The sequence below is a fragment of the Coptis chinensis genome, chromosome 4 (genome assembly GCF_015680905.1).
Source record: "Coptis chinensis isolate HL-2020 chromosome 4, ASM1568090v1, whole genome shotgun sequence".
NCBI classification, from domain to species: domain Eukaryota; kingdom Viridiplantae; phylum Streptophyta; class Magnoliopsida; order Ranunculales; family Ranunculaceae; genus Coptis; species Coptis chinensis.
The window spans coordinates 11,955,649-11,978,943 of record NC_141459.1 but is presented as its reverse complement, the minus strand read 5'-3'; the positions used below and the strand labels follow the sequence as shown (position 1 = coordinate 11,978,943).

General features: G+C 35.4%; 1 protein-coding gene and 1 long non-coding RNA gene across 2 annotated transcripts; one reads left to right on the top strand and one right to left on the bottom strand.

Moving 5' to 3' along the window:
• Positions 1-9,299: 9,299 nt before the first annotated feature.
• LOC147501911 (uncharacterized) lies at positions 9,300-9,851 on the bottom strand. Its single transcript, XR_015219902.1, has 3 exons — positions 9,792-9,851; positions 9,649-9,696; positions 9,300-9,466 (listed from the first exon to the last, which is right to left on the bottom strand). It is a non-coding gene; the product is annotated as an uncharacterized LOC147501911 (long non-coding RNA).
• A 1,361-nt stretch (positions 9,852-11,212) lies between these two features.
• LOC147501910 (uncharacterized) lies at positions 11,213-13,316 on the top strand. Its single transcript, XM_086604416.1, has 5 exons — positions 11,213-11,954; positions 12,145-12,518; positions 12,576-12,740; positions 12,853-13,040; positions 13,283-13,316. Exons 1-5 carry the CDS (start codon positions 11,213-11,215, stop codon positions 13,314-13,316), a joined length of 1,503 nt encoding a protein of 500 aa, XP_086460542.1.
• The last annotated feature ends 9,979 nt before the right edge of the window (positions 13,317-23,295 follow it).

Here is a 23,295-nt window from a genome sequence, read left to right as displayed (position 1 = left end):
ACTGAGTCTCTTTTGAATACCAAATCTTATCCTCCTAAAAGAAAACTCATTAGCCCAAACAATCATTGATAAGTGCCCAAAAGTGCCTATTTAGCTCCCTAATAATTAGGAGTGTTTCTTTTTGCCGAATTTCCGATTTTTCCGAAATCCGACCCGAAATTGGTCTGGCTCTGGGTATAGTTTTTATGGGCCGATTTTCCGATTTTTCGATTTCTGAAAATTCCGAAAAAAAATTGGATCGGATTTGGATATAATTCTAAAATCCGATCCGATCCGAAAATTCCGAAATTTCCGATATTATTGCCAGTTTATTCCGAAAATATATACTTCTCTCACTATCCACTTGATTAGATTTCGACCGTTCATTCATTTTCTAGTTTTTTACTTCCAAAAACAAAACAAAAACATAACCTAGCCGCTACTTCCCCACTTGAATTGGACCACTCTACTGTCATTACACCGTCTGCCATAACAACAATGATATGAAAAAAAATGTCATTGAGTCATACAATGACTTCCAGACCAATCCAAAAGCCAAATTCCAATAGATAGAATATTATGTAAAGCTATTTAGAGTCCAAGACCATAATCCATTATTTATCACGGACACTTCCGTTTCAATTTCCACACACGAAAAAGATTGAAACATTACAAATACCTAGACCTCAACAAAATGCAATGCTTGCTATTGGTGGCTGCAGGTTCTTTTTCTCGTTTTTTCTTGGATCACTTGTTTGAATGAAAATGGGTTTTCTCGATAAACAAGTCGCGTATTGTTGTTGGTACATTGGTGTTGTGGACATGGTTTTCTCTCCCTACAATGAACATTGGCGTATGATATTCCAAAAATAATTGAAAGTAAAGAGATCTTTGAAAATTTACCAAGTATTCTGAAATTTTCAAGTTATTTCGAAATTTCCGAAAGTTCCGAAATTGGAAATATATTTTGAATCCGAAAAAAAATTAGATCGGATTTGGCTAGCATATTAGGTTCCGAAAAAAATTTGGAAAAATTCCGAAGGAGGTTAATCCGATCCGATCCGATCCGATCCGAAGTCACCCCTACTAATAATATCTCATTTAGACCAATTATATGAATAGATAATATGAATAAATACTATTTCTTTGCTTTTTTAGGTTTCATCCTTCATTTCATGAAATTAAAGCAAAAACCTGAATTTTAGCAAGGAAGATGGTGTAGGCTAAGCCTAGGAGCAAAAGAGTCAAAGAGAAGCCCAAGAATGTCAAAGTCAAACCTTAAAAGTCTGGTTAAACGCGGGTCAAACTGGTCTTAATATGTGAAAAAGAGAGACAAAACTTCCGAATTGCTTATCTTTTGAATCGTAAGTCCGTTTGAGGCATGTGATCTATCAAAATGATCATCGCGACAAGATCTATGTTATGATATATCACAAGATAGTGTTTGATGGAGAACCTTTGGTTGAAATTCCATACAAATCCAAAATCGGCAAAAATGGGCCACAAGGCCCCATCTTATTTAGGGTTTCTGACCTAATTAGGGTTTCGATCTGCCTCCTTTGGGACCTTCTAGAAGTCAAAATAAGATAAGGATGAAGAATAAAGATAGAGATTGAAGATGAAGATCAAAGATAAGGATGAAAAGTTTTATGACATTGTACTTCCTTCTCTATATTCTCTATAAATATATATAAATGAGTGAAATTTTGGCCACATATGTAGGATTTAAGATATAAAATATTAATAGTTCTTAGTTTTAATTCAATTCAAATTTCATTATTGTCTTCTTAAGTGATTTAGTTATGTTTTTCATTCCAACATTATTTTTAGTCCAATGATCATGAGCTAATCACCCTTAATAGGGAGTTGAATGCAGCCTCCATGAGGACTAAATTAGTAGGTTTGTTTAAAGTTGTTTATGCTTGTGTTTTATTAAGGTTTTCCTCATGCTAATATAGAGATATAGGAGGATAACCTATCCTATAAATTGTTAAGTCCATATAGAGATAGAAGACTTAGTAGTTTTACATGTCTAGATTCAATTGACATAGAGATAGAGAATTGAATCTAGGCCGAGGTTTAGTTTATTCAATATGAGGTTGTAAAACAATTGGTATCGTGCGAACATGTTAAAAGGTTTAATTTTTTTTATTAGGTTATAAATCAATTGGTAAGTTGATTCAAATCATACAAATTAAGGTGAATTTTAAAATTAGGTTGTAAAACAATTGGATTTAGGCTATGTTTGATAGCCCCATTTGCCATGGCAAATGCAAAAAATTGCACTATTCACTACTGTTTGATGTGTTTTTTGAGTCATGGCAAATTTTTTTTGGATTTGCCACAAGTTGTCATTTGCCATGATTTTGGTGGCAAAATTTACTCTGGGGGGAGCTAAGTAAATTTTACCACGACAAATTTGTACACAAATTTGCCACCAAAATAAGTGGATTTGCCACAAAAAAAAAGAGCCCAACAAAAAGAAAAAGAAAAAGCACTCTCACTGGAGCGCTCAACCAGGTTCGTCTTCTTCCCATTTTCTCTCAATCCCTCTTTCTACTCTCATTAGTTTCTCTCCTATTTGCCATTAATCTCTTCTTCTCTCACACTCTCATTAATTTCTCTCCTCACACAGTTGTGTATTGATTTGGAGACAAGCAACATAATCATCGACTTGCACAACTTGGCTGAGGAGGTTTGTTCATCTCTTTCTCTCTCTCAATCTCTCTCATGTGTGTGCATGTTAATTTTCATTCTCTCATTCTTTTATGTTAGGGTTAGGGTTCAAATATATATAATGATTTTAATTTTATTTTTTGTTTATTTAGATTGTTAATTCATTGCATGATTGTTGAGTATTTGGCTCTGTTTTTATTTATTCGAAAAGAAATGAAAAATAGATCGTAAAATATACTGGATTTATTTTGTATGGTACAATGTTACTGTGAACTATTGAACACTCTGAATTGTGATTTCTGAAATAAGATGAAGGGTTGCAAACTATGGGAATTAATAACTTTGATAATTAATTCATGTACAAAGTCAAATATTGAATGCCCAAATAATATTTTCTGCCTTTTTGTTCAATTTAATAAGTAATTGGATAATTCATCAAATTTGGATTCATTGTAGTTGAATTTGGTATAAAGTTATTTTTTGTCGCTTGTGTTAGTAATCTAGTTGACATGCTTTTGATTGGGTTATGAATTTGGTTTCTTTACTGGTAAATTAAATTGTTGTCATTCTTTGCTCATTCCATGCTTTTGCTTTGTCTTATTTCGTCTCATGCATGATTGTCCATTTAATTAGGTAGAATGCCGACTGAAGAAGAGCGTAAATTAGCTGCAGTTACCATGATGCTAACAATCATGCAGGCTATGATTTGGTACCAATGGTATAGGAGAAATAAGCGGAGGGTTATAGTTCCTAAGGCCCTCATTAGAAATTGGGACGCTCAGAGAAATATTGTTTTCACGCGAATGTTCAGGTGTAGTGACTGTATATGCTACGAACAGTTGAGAATGAGGATATTTACATTTGAACGTCTATGCACTCGATTGCGGGGTTATGGGTTAGTTGATAGTCGGTTCGTTAAGGTTGAAGAACAAGTAGCCATTTTCTTACACACAATTGGGCACGATTTAAGGAATCGGACTTTTGAGGTTTACTTTTTTAGATCAACAGAAACAATTAACCGGTACTTTCACGAGTCTTAAATGCACCGCTTAGGCTACATAGAGGCGAATGCGACTTGCCACCATAGAAAACTCTCCAACCGTGGTGGAACACCTAAATCTTGGCACCATTTTTTTTCCAGGTTTGTTAGTTATATATCTAATGTACATAATGTTAATTAGTAATTCTTTTACTGATGATGCTATATTAATTAGGATGTTGTGGGTGCAATTGATGGCACCCACTTTGAAGCTTACGTACCACCTCAAGATCAAGTTAGGTATCGTAATCGAAAGGGCCAGGTTACTCAGAATGTCTTAGTGGCATGTACATTTGGTATGAAATCCACCTATGTACTTACTGGTTGGGAGGGTTCCGCCCATGATGGTCGTTTGCTGAGATGTGCAGTGAGTCGGCCAGAGCACAAACTAACTGTACCATATGGTACATATCCTTAAAATATTTCAAATCCCAACTATTTTGGAGTATTATTAAAATTCATCAATCATTCTAATTAATTTTTTCACATAGGTAAGTATTATCTCACTGATACTGGGTTCATGCTAGTTCCACACTTCCTTACACCATATCGTGCTGTAAGATATCATCTCAGTGACCAACAACATAACTCTAGATACAACGGTGTCCGGAATGCAAAAGAAATGTATAACTTCTGTCATTCATCTTTGTGGAATGTTGTTGAAAGGACAATTGGTGTGTTGAAGAAAAGATTTGCGTATCTTAGGCACGCTCCACACCATGACGTTGAGACACAAGCAAAGATAATTTGTGCATGTTGTGGGTTGCATAACTTTTTGCTCGATAATAATGATGATATATGGGAAGAAGAAAGAGCGACTATTGAAGAGGAAGGAAATGGAGAAGTAGGCGATGATGTGGGGATAACCATGACTCCGAGTGATGGTTGGACAATGTGGAGAGATGGGTTGACGGCGGACATGTGGGAGCGTCGAGATGAACGACTAGTGTGTTGTTGGCAATAGTGGTTTAACTTTATGTTTTTTGTTGTCGTTGTTTTGGCATTAATGTTGAATGATGTGTTTTGCCTCTGGGATACTTGTATTATTCTGGCTTATGACTTTTGTTAATCTATATGACAATATGGTTCCTTGTAGCTTTCCTTATATTAGTAACTCTTTGTTTATATTTGTGTATGAATATCTAAACCTTGTTTTGGTTTCAAGTCCTACCACTACGAAGTTCACTATCACATTTTGGTTTCGTGTCGATATAGAACACTGATTATTATATTATTCTCTTTTGGTTTATTATATTCAGAACAATGTCACATAACAATGCAAGAAGCCAAGCACCACGTCCTCCACCCCCGCCTCCGCCAATTCCAGAAGTTGTTCGAGGGTCAAATCAAATACGTTGGAACGATGGAATGGACAAGGTCCTTGTCGGAACTTTGTTTGACATCATTACTTGTTCTAGGGAAGGGTTCTCAGAATTCTAACGTTTCCAAAGAAAGATACTCTAGTTCAAGTTGCAAGTGTGGTAACCAATTACGGTTCTCAAAAAGTGGATTGGAATCGTAATGCTCTAGGCTAAGGTCATTAAGGGGTGCCTACACGATTCTTTGCAGAGTTGCTAGGCGAGTGGCTTCTCCTTTAACCATCAAACTAAGTACATTCATTCTGATGCGATGATGTATGGGAGAAGTATATTCAGGTAAATGATCTTGATTTAGCCATTTTATATATATTTCGCTTTAATATATTTGTCATTGAAGGGAAGCTAGCTTCCTAGAGGACTTACCATGAGTCACATTATCATTGTAGGCTCACCCAGCTGCAACAAGTTATAAAACCAAGTGGCTTCCAAACTATGAGATGCTTGACTTAATATATGGAAATGATTCTGCAAATGGAAGTGGAAACTTTAATGCGCATGATCCTGATGCTATACCCATATTGGATGGTACGTTAAGCGAAATGTTTTTTTTCTGTGGTTTTTCTTTATGCGATAAGATACTACTAAGCTCATAACTATATATGTTGTGTTTATTTTAATAGATGAAACTGATGATAATGGCCCCGTTAATGTAAATGAATATGTTGACAATACCGGAGATGCTACCCAAGGCTCAGGGGTGAATGTTGAAGAAGAATCACCGCGTCAAAATTCGAATGGGCAAAAGAAAAAAAAAACTCGCATAGATGTGAACGACGAGAAGATAGCTAAGACATTCGAACATCTTGTAGAAGCTGCTAAGGCAATGGCGGACAATTTGAAGCGACCTCCTAGCATGATGCAAAAAGTTCATGATGCCTTGAAAGGTCTCGAGTTGTCTAAAGAAAACATGGGTGAGATCTTTTTGAGTTTTGATGATGAAGATCTTAGGAAGGAGTGGTTTTTGGACAACCTTCAAGCCACTTCTTTTGGATTTTTGCTATTATGGTACATGTAATGCACTTGTCTGATTTAAGGCAGTTCTTTTGGATTTTTGCTACTATGGCTAATCAGGTACTCAAGCTTATCAGTCCATTTTAACATGTTACTTTGCCATTTTTATTTTTATTTATTTTTTTATTTTTTGTCTTTTTTTTTATTTATATTCTTAAAGGTTGGGTGAGGGGACTACAAAATATTATCACTAATTATCTTCCTTACGACAAATTTGTATATTTCATTTTCAACAGAAAACTACGCTTCCCGCAAAACAGATGAAGGAGCAGCAATGATAGGACTAGCGGATTTGAGAAGTTTCTCAAACTCAGGAAGGGTGCTGCCTGTTGCTTGTTGAATGCTCTCAGAAGTGGCTTAAGGCATTTCTTTTGAATTTTTTTGTAAAATACCAGTTCATGTACTTACGGTTGATTTATAATAGTCTGACATGCCTGTATAAATTGTATATTTTTCTTTTGTTATAAATATCTAACAACACTAGTTCCCTAATGATCAGTCCTTAGTTCTGGCGGCATCCTATTTTCTTCACCATTTCGAGGGACCAGAACTCTAGAATGTCTACTTAACACTCATGTTGGTTCGTATGCGTTATTAGCTGTGATTTGCAGGGATCATGATGGACAAATTACAAGGGTGAAGAGAAGACTTTTGCTGCTGAAGAAATTTCTTCTATGGTCCTTATTAAGACGAGGGAGATTCCCAGAGGCAGATGAAGATGAAGAAGATGCAGATGAGATATAGGATCCTGATTCTGACATGGAAGATACCAAGCGCAAGCCTCTGCTAAACAACTTGCAGAACAACCAATCAATCTATAATCGTTTTGTTTGACAAGCACTATTACCCTTTATTTGTTTCATTTTAGTTGAGACTGTAGATCCTCTATGCTCTTCAATGGATGGTGTGTTTTTAGATTTTGTGGGTTTTAAGTGTATTTTGATTAAAAAAACAACGACTTGCAGAACAAATGTGAAAAGAGAAGTTATCGAACCTGCTTCACTTTAAGCTTTCTTAGCCAGAGTTTGCTAACTAGGATTTTGTGGGCATGTGAAAGGGCATATCTAACTGAAGGGCAGGGTAGAAAGATAAATGTACATATTAGGAATTCATAAAATAGCTTGAAATTCCATGGTGAAAATCCCATGATTAACCCAGAGAGCTAACATAGATTAATCTAATATCTCGAATTTACCAAAAGAGTATCGTATTCATTGGCTGTTTACATAACATAATAGTTTTAAAATAATGTAATTTGAAACATGTAACTTAAAAGTACAATAATAACAAAACTTGAAGGCCACCTAGCAACTGTAACCATAAAGAGTGGGAGAGGTTACAAATATATCGATTTCCATTTCAAAGTCTAGTGAAAGTTCACATCAAAATTCCTTCCATGTTACTCGAGGCCTTTCTAGCAATCTTGAATTTGTTGGAGACGCTTTTATCGGCATGGTCGGCATTCACAACATATTGCTTGATGAAGAACTGAAGACCATTCCGTAGAGGTTCAAGCTCAGGGGTAACACCGACGCGTGTGAAGATATTCCAAACAGTAGCTTCTGGATTTTTAAAGATGGCCTCGAAAAGCATCTGAAAGTGCATAACTCTATTTAGAGTCACCGCTTAAAGGTCGATCAAGTCAACGACCTTCAAGGCTGCGAGAAAGGGAGAAAGACATGAGCATTTCTGCGTTGAATGTCGCAAGGTTCTTTAACTGAATTAGCTCCATTGAGTCGAGTTCTTTGTAATAGTCCCACAAGCAATACTGAAAAATTAGAACACAGTGGAAAACAATGAACATGTAAGGTTCAAAGAAGCTCTAGTTTAGCCTTCTTTTTTTTAAAAAAATCTGGTGTGGTTAAAGCGCCATTTTAATGCCAGTTACATTTACAACTAACATATCCTCACAATACGCACATATCTGAGAATCCACGAGAGAACGAGATGAACTTTGTGGCCAAATATTCACAAAAGATTACCCCTTCGCCTGTCGGCTCCGTCATAATATCTTCACCAATGAATCAGTGTGAAACATTCAGGTGTTAAAACGAAGTATTATGGAAACCATATTATTTGTTATTTGTCTTTCCACAAACACTTCCATACTAATTCAATAGTCATCAAATAAAGAAATAACGAGAAATCAGATACCTGTAACGTGAATTTCTAATTCTTGTCATGACTACAAAATTTGGAGGCCAAAATACTATAATACTTGTTGAAAATTTTCTCCTGTGGAGATGAGATCATAATTTCATTTAAACAAAATGGCGAAGCGTAGTCAAGATCAGAGAAGATTAAGACGGGCAAAGAATGCTGACTTGCTTCCCGGATAAATCCAACTTCAAAAGCTTCTCAAAAGCATCTAAATAGTCCTCCGCACCCATTAAGACGCATAAGATTGCTTTCCTGGCATCTGTGTTCATCCTCTGTGCAGTGGCAAGCTGCAGGAATTTCTTGGCTTCTGATGGTTCTCTGTATATTTTCATGGTGAAAGGAATGAACATGAGATCATACTTGACATAAGGCACCACTCTTTCAACTAAAGCAATAAGTAAATTCATATTATAAGAAATATCTTAATCCTATCATACAATACTCATCCAACACAAATATCTTAATCCTAGATAAGATAAACTAAATCAAACATTCATAGCATTGAAATCAAATTTATATTATAAGAAACAAATAAAACAGAGATGAGAAAAAAAAATGACCTTATGCGTATATTCTTCTGTTTTCTTGGTTGCAGCATCACACACCATCTTTGCACACACCAAAAAGACACCGTAGCCCTACACATCACACACCGGCCCAACCACCTACACACATCTGAGCCACCACTTGCGGCACACATCACGTACCACCAACCACGACACACACACCTGCATCGACACACCACACACATCCCACCACAACCACACACCGCCACAAGCACACAATAATTTAATTTAAACATTCATACCATTCCATGTTAATTCAAATACCATAACAAATTATGGCAGAGAAATTAATATTTATGGTCATTGATTAATTGTCAAGAAGAGTATTCGATTATAACACACCAAGAAGACTTCAACTAGAACTCTCAACTTCTCGCCAAACCGAAACATTTTATCTGCTTTCTTCATTTTAATATTGAACTTCTCACTTCTAGAATGTGTGATGAAATGCGAACTAAATTGAGCCCAAACTATAGTGAAAAAGTGAGAGTTTCGTCTTCTTTCGGGTGCTTAGCAAGGTGAGGAGCATTCTTAAAACTATTTGAAATTCAGTAGGATCACATTCTCCACTCTCTACTCCTACTGCCTGGTTCAGTATCGACTATCGACATTATGATTTGGATAGGGGTGTTTAGGACGATCCTCAAATTATACTTCTGTTCAAATGAAACAGTCAAACACACAATACCTATTTTAGATGAGATAATATTTTGCCACAGATTCCATTTTGCAACCAGCATTTGATTGCAAATCTCGGTTGGATTATTTTACATCATTTACTCCCAAAGTCGAATTTGGAAATTTAACAGATAAAGTGAAAATCATTTAAATTTCTCACCTTGATTCAAATTAAAATAAGAAAGAGATGAATCCTGCCTCCCCAAATCTCTCAAATTGAAATTGCAATCAAAGTTAAAATAATTTCTTTTTATATATATAAAATTTAAAGAGAGAGAGGGGGAGAGAGTTTCGGTGGCTAACCTTGAGTGAGAGAGAGTGAGAGAAGCGAATGAGTTGAAGGTGGAACCGATAAAAGAAAACGTAAAATTATTTGTCGGCAAATTTTTTTTAAAACAAAATGAAAAATTTGCAGCGAGCGGCAAAAACTTTGACAATCAAACAACACCAAATTGTTACAAATCATCATCATGGTAAATGATATTTGCCACAGTATCATCAAACAGGTGCAAATTTAAATTTGCCAATAGTTATTTGCAATTGTCATCTAGCAAATTTCTCATTGACAAATGATGACAAAATTTGCATTTACCACAATTCCTATCAAACACAGCCTTAGAATGAGTTATTTGTGTTGCAAACAATTTTAAGTTAGTCTATTAATGAAGTAATCTCGGGCGGTGGAGTTCTCTCCATTACCTTACCCATCTTTATCCATCTTAGTTTATTTTGCTTAGTAGTATAAGTCCAATCAAATCCAACTCTCATTGTTTTTTTTTTTCTTAATGACTTGAGTGTTAACTTTTACCATACTATAGAGTGTTCGATAACTTTTACTCCATATCCATATTACAATTGATATTTTAAAGAGTGATAGATTCAAATTATTTGATTAGGAATAAGATAGAATAATAGTTTAGTTTAGGTGTGTTGAACTGCATGCTTAGATTGAGTTATACAGTTTATTTATCGAAAAAAAAAGAAGATTGATTATACTTATTTTATGTCTAATCGATGGGGAGCCGAGGGGCCGAGGTACACCACGGCTCACCCTCAATTTTTCCAACCAAAAAAAAAAAGTAGTTTTATTGTTTGTAGAAACTGAAAAACACAGCTAACTAAATGACAAAAGTACATAAAATACTACAGTCCTTAACGACTCAGCAGTGTCTTTCAGAATTTAGACTATGACACTTTAGACTATTACCGACTTACCGTGACTCAACAGTATTCAAACTTGAATTAGAATTTAGACCATGACTCAACAGTGTTGAACTTGAACTAAAAACCGACAAAAAACAAAATAAAAGCACAACACACACACCGAAACCAAACAAAAAAAAAAAACCCCAATACCTTACTCAAGTTTGACTCTTTGCCTAATCAAAAAGTTATACAAAATTACAAAACCCACGCCCCCACTTACCCACTTTTCCACAATTTCACTTTTCTCTCTGTTATTTTAATTAGCTATCCATAATTTGATTAATTTCTAAAGTTTGTTAGGTAAGCCTAATATTATTAAATTTCTTGTCTTATTTTTTTATCTTTTCATGTTAAGTTGATTCCTAAACCATGTTTTTGTATTCTTTTGTGAATTCATTAAACCACATATTTTTTATTTAATTTTATTTTGTGAATATCATAATAATATTGATATTTATTTTAATTAGTGCAATTTCAATTCAGTTGATTAATGGTTTATTTTAATTATTTAAACAAATATGTTAAAGTATTTGATCAAAGGAAAGTCGTTGCCCGCTCAACCTACCCAACCACCTAATAACACAAATAATGTTGTCAGTGTTGAAGTAGGATCCTCCTCAAAGCGAAGTCACCAAGAAATTAAGGATGGTGGTGTTGAACAACCCACGTCAAAGCGGGTTCAACGTGAAAATCGTGAAGAACTTGACTTGTCTAGTCTTCAGGGAGACCCTGCACTGAGGAAAAAGATTTCAGATTATCATCCTAATGATCAAGACTCGGTGAGAAGAACATATTTGCTTAGGGGTCCTTGCCAGCCTAATCATGCTTTTCCTTCAAGAACAAGAGGTAATAGAATCCGACGCTTTCAGAAAGAGTGGTATGAGGAGTTTAGTTGGTTGGAATATAGTATTCACGAGGATACCACATTTTGTCTATATTGTTATCTCTTTAAACCTAATAAGGGGGCACAAGGAGGTGGAGATGTTTTTTCTCACAGGGGGTTTACTAATTGGGAAAGAAAAACCAAATTAAAAGAGCACGTTGGAGGATCAAATAGTGCTCATAATATTGCTTACAAGGAAGCACATGCTTTGTTACATCAAGAGCAGCATATCGAGACATTTCTTCACAGACAATCTGACCAAGTTCGAAGGGATTATCGAATACACCTAACTGCAATAACTGGCTGCATTAGGTTTCTTTTGAGACAAGGTTTAGCTTTCCGTGGTCATGATGAATCAGATGAGTCGATCAATAAAGGTAATTTTCTTGAACTTATACGATTTCTGAAAGATCATAACGAAGTCGTTAAGAAAGTTTTTGATAATGCTTCTAAAAATCGAAAATTGACCTCGTCTGATATCCAAAGAGATATTGTGAATTAAATTTCTTGTGGAAACTACAAATGCTATTCTAAAATATTATGGGAATTCATTGTTTGCTATTTTAGTTGATGAAGCACGTGATATATCAATTAAGGAGCAAATGGCAGTTGTTTTGCATTATGTCGACAAGAAAGGTTGCGTGATTGAGAGATTTTTTGGAGTTGTGCATGTTAAGGAAACTAGTGCAGTAACACTTAAAAAGGCAATCGATGAGTTGTTTTCCAAGCATGGGTTGAGCATATCTAGACTACGTGGACAAGGGTATGATGGGGCCAGCAATATACAAGGTGATTTGAATGGCCTAAAAGCACTTGTAATGAAGGAGAATAAGTCTGCATTTTATATTCATTATTTTTCCCATCAGCTTCAGTTAGCCCTTGTAGCAGTTGCAAAGAACTATGAGTCAATCGCTAATCTTTTTAGTATTCTATCTAATGTGGTAAATACTGTTGGAGCATCATGTAAGTGACGGCATATGTTGCGAGATGCAATGAAGGCTAAAGTTGTTGCAGCGTTACAAAGCGGAGAAATTTCAAGTGGCAAAGGGTTGAATCAAGAGACTAGTCTTAAACGATCTGGTGACACTCGATGGGGCTCACACTATTATACACTTCTTGGCATGATAGCCACTTATGTTTCAGTAGTTGATGTGCTTGATAATGTAGCGGAAAATGGTTCAAGCTCGGAATAAAGAGGTGAGGCTTCACAGATTATTGGATTGGTCTGATCTTTTGAATTTATCTTCAATTTGCATTTGATGAAAGCGATACTAGGAATTAGCAATGATTTGTCAATGGCTTTTACAACGTGAGGACCAAGACATTGTCAATGCCATGACTCTTGTTAAAATAACAAAGGTACGCTTACAGGCGATGAGAGATGATGGGTGGGATAGTCTCCTGACTGAAGTTTTTTCACTATGTACCAAACATGATGTGGTTGTTCCAAATATGGAAGAGAGGTATATGGCTCGAGGGAGGTCTCGACGAAGAGCAGAAGGAAACACCAATTTGCATTAATATCGTGTTGGATTATTCTATCACTGCATTGATTTGCAAATTCAAGAGTTAAACGACCGGTTTAATGAAGCAAACACAGAATTACTTCTTTGTATGGCATGTCTTGATCATAGTGAATCGTTTGTTGGTTTTGATAAGCAAAAGTTGATCCGTTTTGCTTGACTTTATCCCGATGATTTTTCAGAGATAGATCAGATGGAATTAGCGGATCAGCTTGAGAATTATATCATTGATGTACGTTCTGATACTAAGTTTAGTGAAATAAATGGAATTGGCCTAGCAAAAAAATGGTTAAGGCGAAGAAAGACATTGTGTACCCACTTGTTTATTTGTTGATTAGGTTGGCGTTGATTTTACATTTACTCTACTGATATTTGCCTTTTGCTATGTTAGAGAATTTCTTCTCTTCTTTGGCGAAAGTCACGAATTCAAAGTTTTTCCTTACTCACGATCTTAGGTGTTCATATAGTTAGATAAGGATTGAACCAATCTAAAGCTTAGGACAAACTACAACTTGGTTGTTTTACTCTTTAGGGAACTAGTGAGTAAGTTTAAATATGACTATATTAATACTAAATACTTGGTTTCTTTACTACACAAAAAAATTAAAAACATTAAGTTACAAAATCATGCAACTAAGACATAATAAAATTTTACTAAAAACAAAGGTGGAGAGTTAATCCTCCTCATGTGAAGATAACCTTTGTTATTTGATTTTAATAAGTTCATTATTATCTTCCTAGAACTTATAGACAAGTCCTAATAAAAGAAAACTTGATCCCTAACATATATGACTCATCTCTAAGCTCATACATGCTAGCATGTGGAACCAAAGCAATGACTTATCTCTAAGCTCATCACTTTGATTCATAACTAGAAACTACACCAACTATCATTTTGGGATAGGATGTAGGTCTAGTTGTTGTTCCTAAACAACTTACTAAACCAAACAACAAAGATTTTCCCTCACATGAGTTTTATTAACTCCCAAAGGAAAAAGTTAGCTCATGATCCTTGGGAGAATAGTAAAACAAGTGTGGAATGTAAAAGAGAGAGAGAAGAAAACTATTTATTTATATACTCACTTACATGAAGAAGTTAGAATTTTTCAAGAGGAACACAAGATTTCCTTGATCCATTAAAACTATTACAAGCTATTTCTTACCAAAATAAAAACTAAATAAAAATCTAAGACTAAGGAACTAAAATAATACAAGGTAAGGAAAAGAAGTCAAAGGAGTAAATGGAGTGTCCCCCCTTGTTTTGTTTTCTTCTCCATTTGAGAGAAATCTCATTTCCTCCTACGTGAAACATCAAACCACATTTACTTCATTTTTATCCACCACATTAAAACAAAATGACACCTTGCCTTTTTTTTTACTATTAACACCTAATCTAATTAATTACATGCAAGGTGTCAACTTTGCACCAATAATTTGTCATTTTTGTCTTGACATGCTCCATGATTGATGACATATCCAATCTTGCGGGCCTGTATAGTGGGTCTATGTGCAGTCCAGTGGCGGTCCGGTCTTTGGGCAATTTTACAACTTTCTGCCTATGCGTAGAGTTCATCTCCCTGATTGTCTAAGCATCTCACTTGTCGCATTCGGAGTCCTAGTTCAAGAGGTAGGAGCTTCGAAAGTTTGATGCTTCTATGCGAATTTGGAAGAATTCATATATACGTCGTTCCCCGTGCTTTATCGCAGGTTTAACCAATATTTCCATGTTTACTGCGAATACCTGCAAAAGTATGAAAACATATTTATTTCATGATTATTAAACACATAATTAACCAAATTATATGTCTCAATGGGGTTTCATAATACACTTTTGGGTGCTTATCACACTACCCCAAACAGCACTTTGCTTATCCTCAAGCAAAGAAGAAACATTAAAACAGATAAGTGGCCAAAAATGTGTAGTCCTAACTAATTCTCGTTTAGCGAGTGAGGGTTGCATTGACCATATGCAACAAGGCCTTAAACCACTAGGAATTCCCCTAGTGGACCGAGTTATAACCTCGTTGAGAGTTTTCTAGAAGATACTCACAAACTTCATTTATACTACAATGATTTCGGTGATAAAACTTCGTTTCCTAAATTAATCTCGGATATCCATACATCTCCTTAGCGAGGAGCGAGGATTGATTTCTTTGAAACTCAAGTTAATATGCATCCAATAATTAAAACATCTACATATGATAATACATACAGTGAACTTGCTTTGAAATGTAATAGCGGGGCCGTTTTACGGATCCTTTGGAGCGTGCCTAAATGGGTTCTCCGCGGTATGTGTCGAAACACAATTCCACTCAAAATTTTACCACTCAAGTTTTGTTAACTCCGGTGTGCGGTGGGCACACATTTCCTCATCTCAATGACAGTTAGAGGAGCTAATGTCGATCAATCATGTCTACACTACACGGAATGGCCATTTTGTAATAGAGCAAATATTTCATTTGTAACACTTATATCTGTTACTACTTGTCTAACAGACATAACTGTTAGGTTCTCTTGTATCCATTAGTATATTTCAATTTATTTTTCTAATTACTTTTAAAACATCAATTTATTGTTTGGTAACAATTGTTTCTATTAGAAACGAATAGAAAACAACTAACATAAAGAGCAAAAGGGTATATACGAAACTAACGGAAAATAGGCTACAACTAAAGAAAACAGGTTCTCCCCGATGATCCTCCGTGCTAGTCTTTGTCTCTCTTCTCCCCCAAGTCGCCTCCATCAAACCTAGGTTTAATAAAGGTGAGGGGGGGGATTTTTCATTCATGGGTTTGTTCAATCAAACAATATCCCCTGTCTCCTCTGTCAAACCCTCGCTGACGAAGAAGGAAAATAACTTGGTATATATGCTGAGACACCCCCAACACTTAGTCCAGGTAATTTTCTCTCTCTCTCTCTCTCTCTCTCTCTCTCTCTCTCTCTCTCTCTCTCTCTCTCTTTATTGTTGATTGTTTGTTGTTTTGATCGATTTAATTTGGTGTTTTTTGATGTAAAAATATAATCTTTGTTTCAAATGTACATACAGACGGACTGTCCGCCTTTGTTGGAATTTATGGGGAATATTAAAGATGAGGTGTGAAATTTTTGTTTTTGTTTTGGTGAATCTATTAGATTTGTTATTCATTGATCGATTGAGTTTTTAATTCAGTTTTGTGGAATTGGTTGTTGATAAAAAATTATAGAAATTGGAACTTTTTGAATGATCGGGATTGATCCCAATCGTCCCCTTTTGAATTCTGAATAATGTCTCTATTTAGCTAAATTTTCTAGTGCATTATAATGGGGAGATTAGAAGGTGAATGGTAAGATTTTGGGTTTGCGTGGATTGTTGTTGCTTTGTTGCATTTATCATCATCTAGGATGGTTGAAATGTTTTATCAATATAATGATCCAATTCTAGTCCTGTTTCGCATTATAGGCATCAATATTGATAGGAGTTCTTGATGTTAGAGCTCATGAGGAATTAACATTGGATATTTGCTTGGTGTCTGCTGATTTGAAACTTGTTTTATCATTACAATGAAAAGCTATTAAAATGTTGACGTCGTTTTGGGTTATTGTCATAAATTGGATTCTTTGAGATTTGGAATGTTGTATCTTTTTGTTAACATTATTTTAGCTCATGTAGGTAATGTTGTGACACCATGAAAGAAGTGCTTGAATTTTAGATGCCACCCTCATTATAATTTGAAAAAGAGAGGAAAAAAGTATTGCATGGCTACCTAATAACTAGTCTCTTGGTTAAGTTTAAGCTGGAAGAGGTGTTCATTTTGAGTCCCTTGACCAAAGTAGATGGTCCAAATCCGTCAATACGTGTTGACAGTCAATTCTGTTTTTATTGTGTAAGAAAACCCTTACATCACTCAAGCGTCCTCTTTGAGTTTCAGTTTTCATAAAATTTTAATTAACATACTTTGGTGGGTCCAATTGCTAAAATAAATCAATTTTTGAACTATCTGAGATATGGAAGATCTATTGAAAGTGGAGTTGCTATCCCATAGCCTTTGTGCCTTGTCATGGGCCTCGGACCACACTAACACCGATTATAGCACTTGGGAAGCTTCTCATTTACTGTTCAGGTTGCACCAAGGGTGGCCTGTTTGGTAGCATTAATCAAATTCACAGGCCACTTTGTTTATATAACATGTTTTTCTAGGACATCTGGGAAAAGCTTTCTTTTACCCCCAGTGCAGAATAGATGTGTTGTATATATGTTTTAGATCCTTGTGAGCATCTTGACCAAGGGGTGGAAAGTGATGTTGGATTTTTTTCGGGGAGTTTTCAAGTCGTTTCCACTTTCTAAAGTTTGAAGTGCAGGCTGCACTTTGGGTTCTTCTGACGATTGTATTAAGTATTATGTGTGTCTCAATGGGCATATGCTTGGGGTCTACATGCTCTTACCCTATTTGATTCTATCGAGGTGGAGTGATTTTTAGAGTTAGACAAAGGTACACTCACTAGGCAACAATTTTTTTTTTGAAATGTTCTATCAATAATCGTCTGACTCTAGGCCTGTCTAGTATTATCAGGAAAAGCCTCATGTCTGTTTTATTGATGTAGGCATGAAAGTTGAGATTTCAAGTAGCGTTGAATGTAGTTTACTAGAGTTCTTCAAACCTACGCTGTGAGAGAAGGTCATTACCTAGAGTGCATTGAGATTGGCAAAATAGAAGTATTGGATCTTAATGCCATCATTGAGGTAACATGCATGCTTTCGTCACATGATTTTCTGGTATAAACTACAATTTGGGGTTCTTCAATATCTTATGGTCTCCTTTTTTTATGTGGGATGTATGAGACTAAGGTGACCTTTTTTTGTTGAAAAAAATAGGTATATTATCGCACCCGTGAGGGAATGTAAGGGGCATGTGGTGTTGCTACTTCCATTGCATGGTACTTGGCCTTTTTAGGTGTTGGTATCCATGTCCCTCCTCCATGGTTGGAGGAAGCTCTTTAGTGGATTTCCTGCCACCATTTTCTCCGTTTTTGTATGATGTCCTCTTACATGTTAGATTTGTAAATTAGTAATTATATTGGTAGGTTATTTCTATAATGTTTAATTAGTTGGAAAGTGGTTGGTGTCTCTTGATATTCAATTTATGATTGAGTTGTTGTGGAATGTGATATCTATGAAAGATGGAATAATAAGATGTGCTAGATTGAAATATAATTGTAGGTACGTGGCCCGATTAAATTTTTTTTCCACTTTAATTTAGTAACGGATATATCCGTTACACATTTATTATTAAAGCGTTATTGTGAAAATGGCAAAAACATTAGTAACACTTATGTCGTTATAAATGAACAATTTCAGTAAACAATCAACAATTATGTATCATTATATATTCTAACGTATATATTAGACTAATAATGCTATTAGTAGCAGAATATATCTATTACTAACAACACTTTATTAGCGGATATATTTGTTACTAAATTTTGTCTAAGTATTTGTAACACCCGATGATGGATATAAGTGTTAGTAAAATATAAGTAACAGATATAAATGTTGGTAATTGCCTTTTTTGGTGTAGTGCTACTAAAATTATTATCACACCACCTTTTTCCCCAATTGAAATTTAGAGGTCTTTATTAGGTATTGTGGGGCTTAGGTGATAGTGTACAAGAAAATGGAAATGGATAATCAAAATTCACAGTATGAGAGAATAGGGTCTTTAAGATATTTATCTTAGAGAATTCCTTGTTTTTCTTTCCTTCTTCTAACTGAGTTTTCCAACCTTGTTCTTAATCCTCTGGATACTGATGATTTTTTTTTTGCTTAAGAACATGATTCTATTTTTCTATCCTGAAGCAAGTAATTGACTTTTATTTGGGACAAGTCTTTCTCTTTATTTTTCCACATTTCATCCTATTTCTCATACTCCCCACTTAGGTAGGTTCTTTTATTTGGTTTAATAGATAGCTAAGGAATTTTTGGTGAAAGTGAAAGGTTTGATGAAAGGTTCAGTGGAGTGACTAGCGGTAAAATTTGTAATAGGTAAGAATTTTTAGCTATGTCGATCCAAAGAAACCCTAAATTCTAAAGCCTAGGGTTAGGATGGTGATCAAGTAAGTAGGCATGATTTTCTCTAATCGGAAAAACTACTCTTCTATGTCATCACACACAAATCACTCATGTCAAGGCTTTTGGTTAGATTCTCACAGGATTTATAGTTTAAGTAACTAACCGTTGGTTCCCGGGCTTCTTGCTATGACAATCAATGATACTCGGTGCATGAATATTCATGAAAAGATGTATAAACTATTGCATCATATTATCTTAAGTTTCTTAAAACAAATCCTACTTAGGATACTAATGTGAGATTTCTAGACAATTTTCATCATTGAAAAGGAAACAAGACTTTGTCACTAAGTACAATTATTAACAAGAAAATAAAAACTATATCTGGGGTTACAATATGCCTAATTTTTTGCTCTGAGGTTTAAAAAATACCCCCAAAACGGAATGATGCTTAGTCCTCGAAGTATCAATAAATAAAGAGAGAAATTACACGAGAAGCCGTGAGCAAAAATTAGGGCTAGATTAATTGGAGCGAAAGGTTGGAGAACATAATATATTATTCAGAAAGAAACAATAAAATGTTTAATAGTACACGAAACATAATTTTTAGCTAGATATATGTACAATGACAAGCTCAAATTTACCATCCATTAGGATGTGTAGATGTCTGGCGTCCTTAATAAGGAAATGCATTTCCTTAGCATCGCTAAAAAAGATAATAGTCACGCCAAATTTCTACCCATTCTTTGTCTCGGTTTCCTCAAATGTTTCTTCATATTTTCATCCTTTGGGTAACAACGAACATGCCTCCAGTGCAAGATGGGATGCTTCCATTGCCTAAACCTTAATGAGCGAATGATTCTGTTTGTTGGGCACATAGAATCTACCTTGACCCGATCATGAAAAGTAGGCGCAAAGCTGTGGGAAATGTGTCTTCATGATTAAACCTAGCGGTTCTGAGTAAAAGAATATCTTGATCTGAAAAGTGCAAGCTCGTTTGAGTTGGAGATAACACAACCTAAGATGTTAAATAATGTATAACCTTGAGCGATTACCTTTAGCAATACTAAGCGAGGCAGCCTCATTGGCGATAAAAATGTCAATCTCCATGATGTTCGGGGAGTACAAACAACATCGCGATCCCATGTTCATGGTCATGCTTGCTAAGGGAATGGTGATGTCGCCATGGCACATGGCGGACTCCTTCTCGTTTAATCTCAAGACCATCACCATAAGTTTCCTGAAACACTTGCCCATGAAAGGAATGGTAAAATTATGATAGATGTAATGCCATGATCACGGCGGTTAAGTGATATGGAAGATCAAAGTTAGAGGCGAAATTTGTTGTTGAGAAAAAATATGATGTGTGTCACCAACTAGGATTTTGAACTGTCTAAGTAGAAGCTATGTGCATGATTGAATCTTGGTGTGTCCTCCATATTAGCATAAAAGTATGCGACCAAACTTCGGAGAATAAGTTTGGTCGGGTTGAAGAACTAGGGAAGACCACCCAATATTAGTGATGTAGTCATGGAAGAGATGACCATAAGTATTGGAATCCATCATAGACTGAAAGGATTGCTTTCGGGGAATGAGTTTTTGAGGTGTCATGTTTGATGAAGATGCAATGTTTGATGAAGATGTCATGGTGGATGAAGTAAAGAAATGGGCAATGAGAAAGGCAACTGGATGGATAAATGAGTATGGAAGAAAATAAACCCTCCTGTAATGACATTGAAATGACATGTTAAAATTAGTTAGTCACAAAGCGTAAAATAATTCTAGCAACCATTTAGGTACAAAAGAAGACACAAAGATAAGAACAAATTAATATCTGACGACGAAAAGCGTAATAATATATCACGATTATTTATTTATTCACTTAGTATCATTATTCCATTTTATTCAATAAGAAAATCATGGATTATTATGAAACTATTGAAGGTGCATATGTCGTAGCCCGCGGTGTTTAGTTCTTCAATTTGTTTATGCGAGTTGCATCTGAATGTCCCCTTAGGTGGCTGAGAGTGTAGTTTGATTCTCCATTAGGAGGCGTGATTTTTCAAAGGCTGAGAATGATTATCCAAGATTTCCTCTGTTCAACATCATGCATTGCTTGGCGTTCTTGGAATTCCTTAAAATTGTAATGATGATATTACGGCAGTATAGTTCCGCATGCCGTGATGAAGAAATTGAATACCTTCCATGGGATTAAAAAAATTTAGCATGGCATTTTCATCAAAAGAAATGGTGCCAGGGGTTTGAGCTTGGAGTGGATTACGTTCATCTATCAAAGTATCGGGGAGTCAAAACCAATGGAGTAGTCTGTTTAGAGTACACTAATATGTGTTCTTTGAAGTGGTGTTTTACGGAGAAATTCTTTGGATAACCCCAGCATCATAATTTAGCGTGACTAAAGTAGGTAGAGGTAGAAGTCTTGACTTTCTTGTTTTCTTGGTGATCCGCGTTCGAGGTGTTGGATTAGACAAAAAATCATCCCTTTGAGTGCCAAAACCCAAAGTAGGTGAAGTTAAGACTTTGTGACTTACGATTGGTGAGATGTACCTATCACATTGTGTCCCAACCCATTGGAGCACAACTTCGTTGATTCTGTTTCAAAAAGAGCATTGAAGAACAGCGTGATGTCTATTTCCAGCTTATGCATGAGATCGCGGTAACTCTTAGTAAAGTTTTTGGCCGGAATCAAATGATGACTCTGGAAAAAAAAGGAACTCACGGGAATTCATTGGGATCACGAAGTATGTAGGGAGATAATTTCCCTAGTCAATTCAATGCGTCGTCCATAAGCATCAGTAGAATTTTCCATTCTCGAGGTCTATAAATTGGTAGAACATCAAAACCAATTCTGAAAGGGAATAACCGAACATTTCTTGAATGATATAGAAGAAAAAATCTATCCCCGGCCATACAATTTAATTGTCAAAATAAGGAGAAAACCGGCCATCTTCAAAAACTTTTAGGTAGTCTTTCTCGGACATTATTTTTCTTGGTTGATCTATTTGGTACTATTACGGAGGGAAGGATAGTGAAAATTGTTTGAAATGAGAATGGCTGAAAAGAAGATATTTATAGCCAATCTATGAGTCTGTACCAATCTGGATTCCAAGTGTAGTTAATGACCCATGTGATTATGAACATCAACAATGGGGATCCATAGTAAGTCTTGTCATGTCAGATTTCCAAAAACAATTAAGGAGATGTTTCAATGTTAGAAAATACGGAGGAAAGTTTCACAGGGTAGTTAGACTTACGGGTAATTTCAGAAATGATGATCAGACCTCAGTAATAGCATATGGATAGAATAATCGAGTTGCATGTGTGACAAGTGTAATGCGTACCTTGTAGCGTGCGCGATCTTCTCTCAACACCATGAGTATCGATTTAATTATTTTTGTGAGTTTTGGATGGTGTTTTCTTTGTTATGGTTTGTTTTATTATTATTATTTTTTTTTTTGTTTTTTTTATAAGAAAAGACAACTAATATACACAAATATTTAATACGAAACTTCTTCATTTAATACCTAACCCGTACAAATGTGTGAGAATTATTTAACACACCATACTAATATATACAAAGCGACGGACGGAAAAAGAGATGTAGGTTACATAGATCTAGATGTTACGGATCATGTTATGCATGGTGATGATGGAACAATGATAAACACTTGTTATCATGAATCTTGTGATAGCCCATTAGCGTTGCTCCTTTTCCCACACGCTCGATTGGATTCATTATGTTTGAAAAATGAGAATTTGTGAAGAGTGAGAGAAAGGGATAAGTGAAAGTGGAAAAGGAGAGTTGTATTTATAATTAAATTCGACCGTTGGGCATCGACCCGTTTGGATAAGTCCGTTGGAGTTCGACCGTTGGGCTTTGAGGAGTTGGCCCAATGCATCAAGGAACAAACTAATATATTAAGAAGTACAATAATTGCATAACATAAATAATTTCTCATTCAAACCGTTTGGAGATACAAAATTATGAAAATCAAAAGCGATATATAATTTTTATCACTAGGAAAATAAAAATGCAATGCATAAGGGAAATAAATGACATAGTCATTTCTAAGCCAATGGAAATAAGCGACTCTTGGGAATCCCTCGGGGTTAGCGAGAAGATGAACCAAGGTT

What these genes read in the sequence shown, in the direction of transcription:
- LOC147501910 (XM_086604416.1), top strand. Translation starts at nt 11,213, where the DNA reads ATGTTAAAGTATTTGATCAAAGGAAAGTCGTTGCCCGCTCAACCTACC. An exon ending in AGATGAGTCGATCAATAAAG is followed by an intron (nt 11,955 to 12,144) that starts GTAATTTTCTTG and finishes TTGCTATTTTAG; the next exon opens with TTGATGAAGCACGTGATATA. An exon ending in GTTCCAAATATGGAAGAGAG is followed by an intron (nt 13,041 to 13,282) that starts GTATATGGCTCG and finishes ATGATTTTTCAG; the next exon opens with AGATAGATCAGATGGAATTA.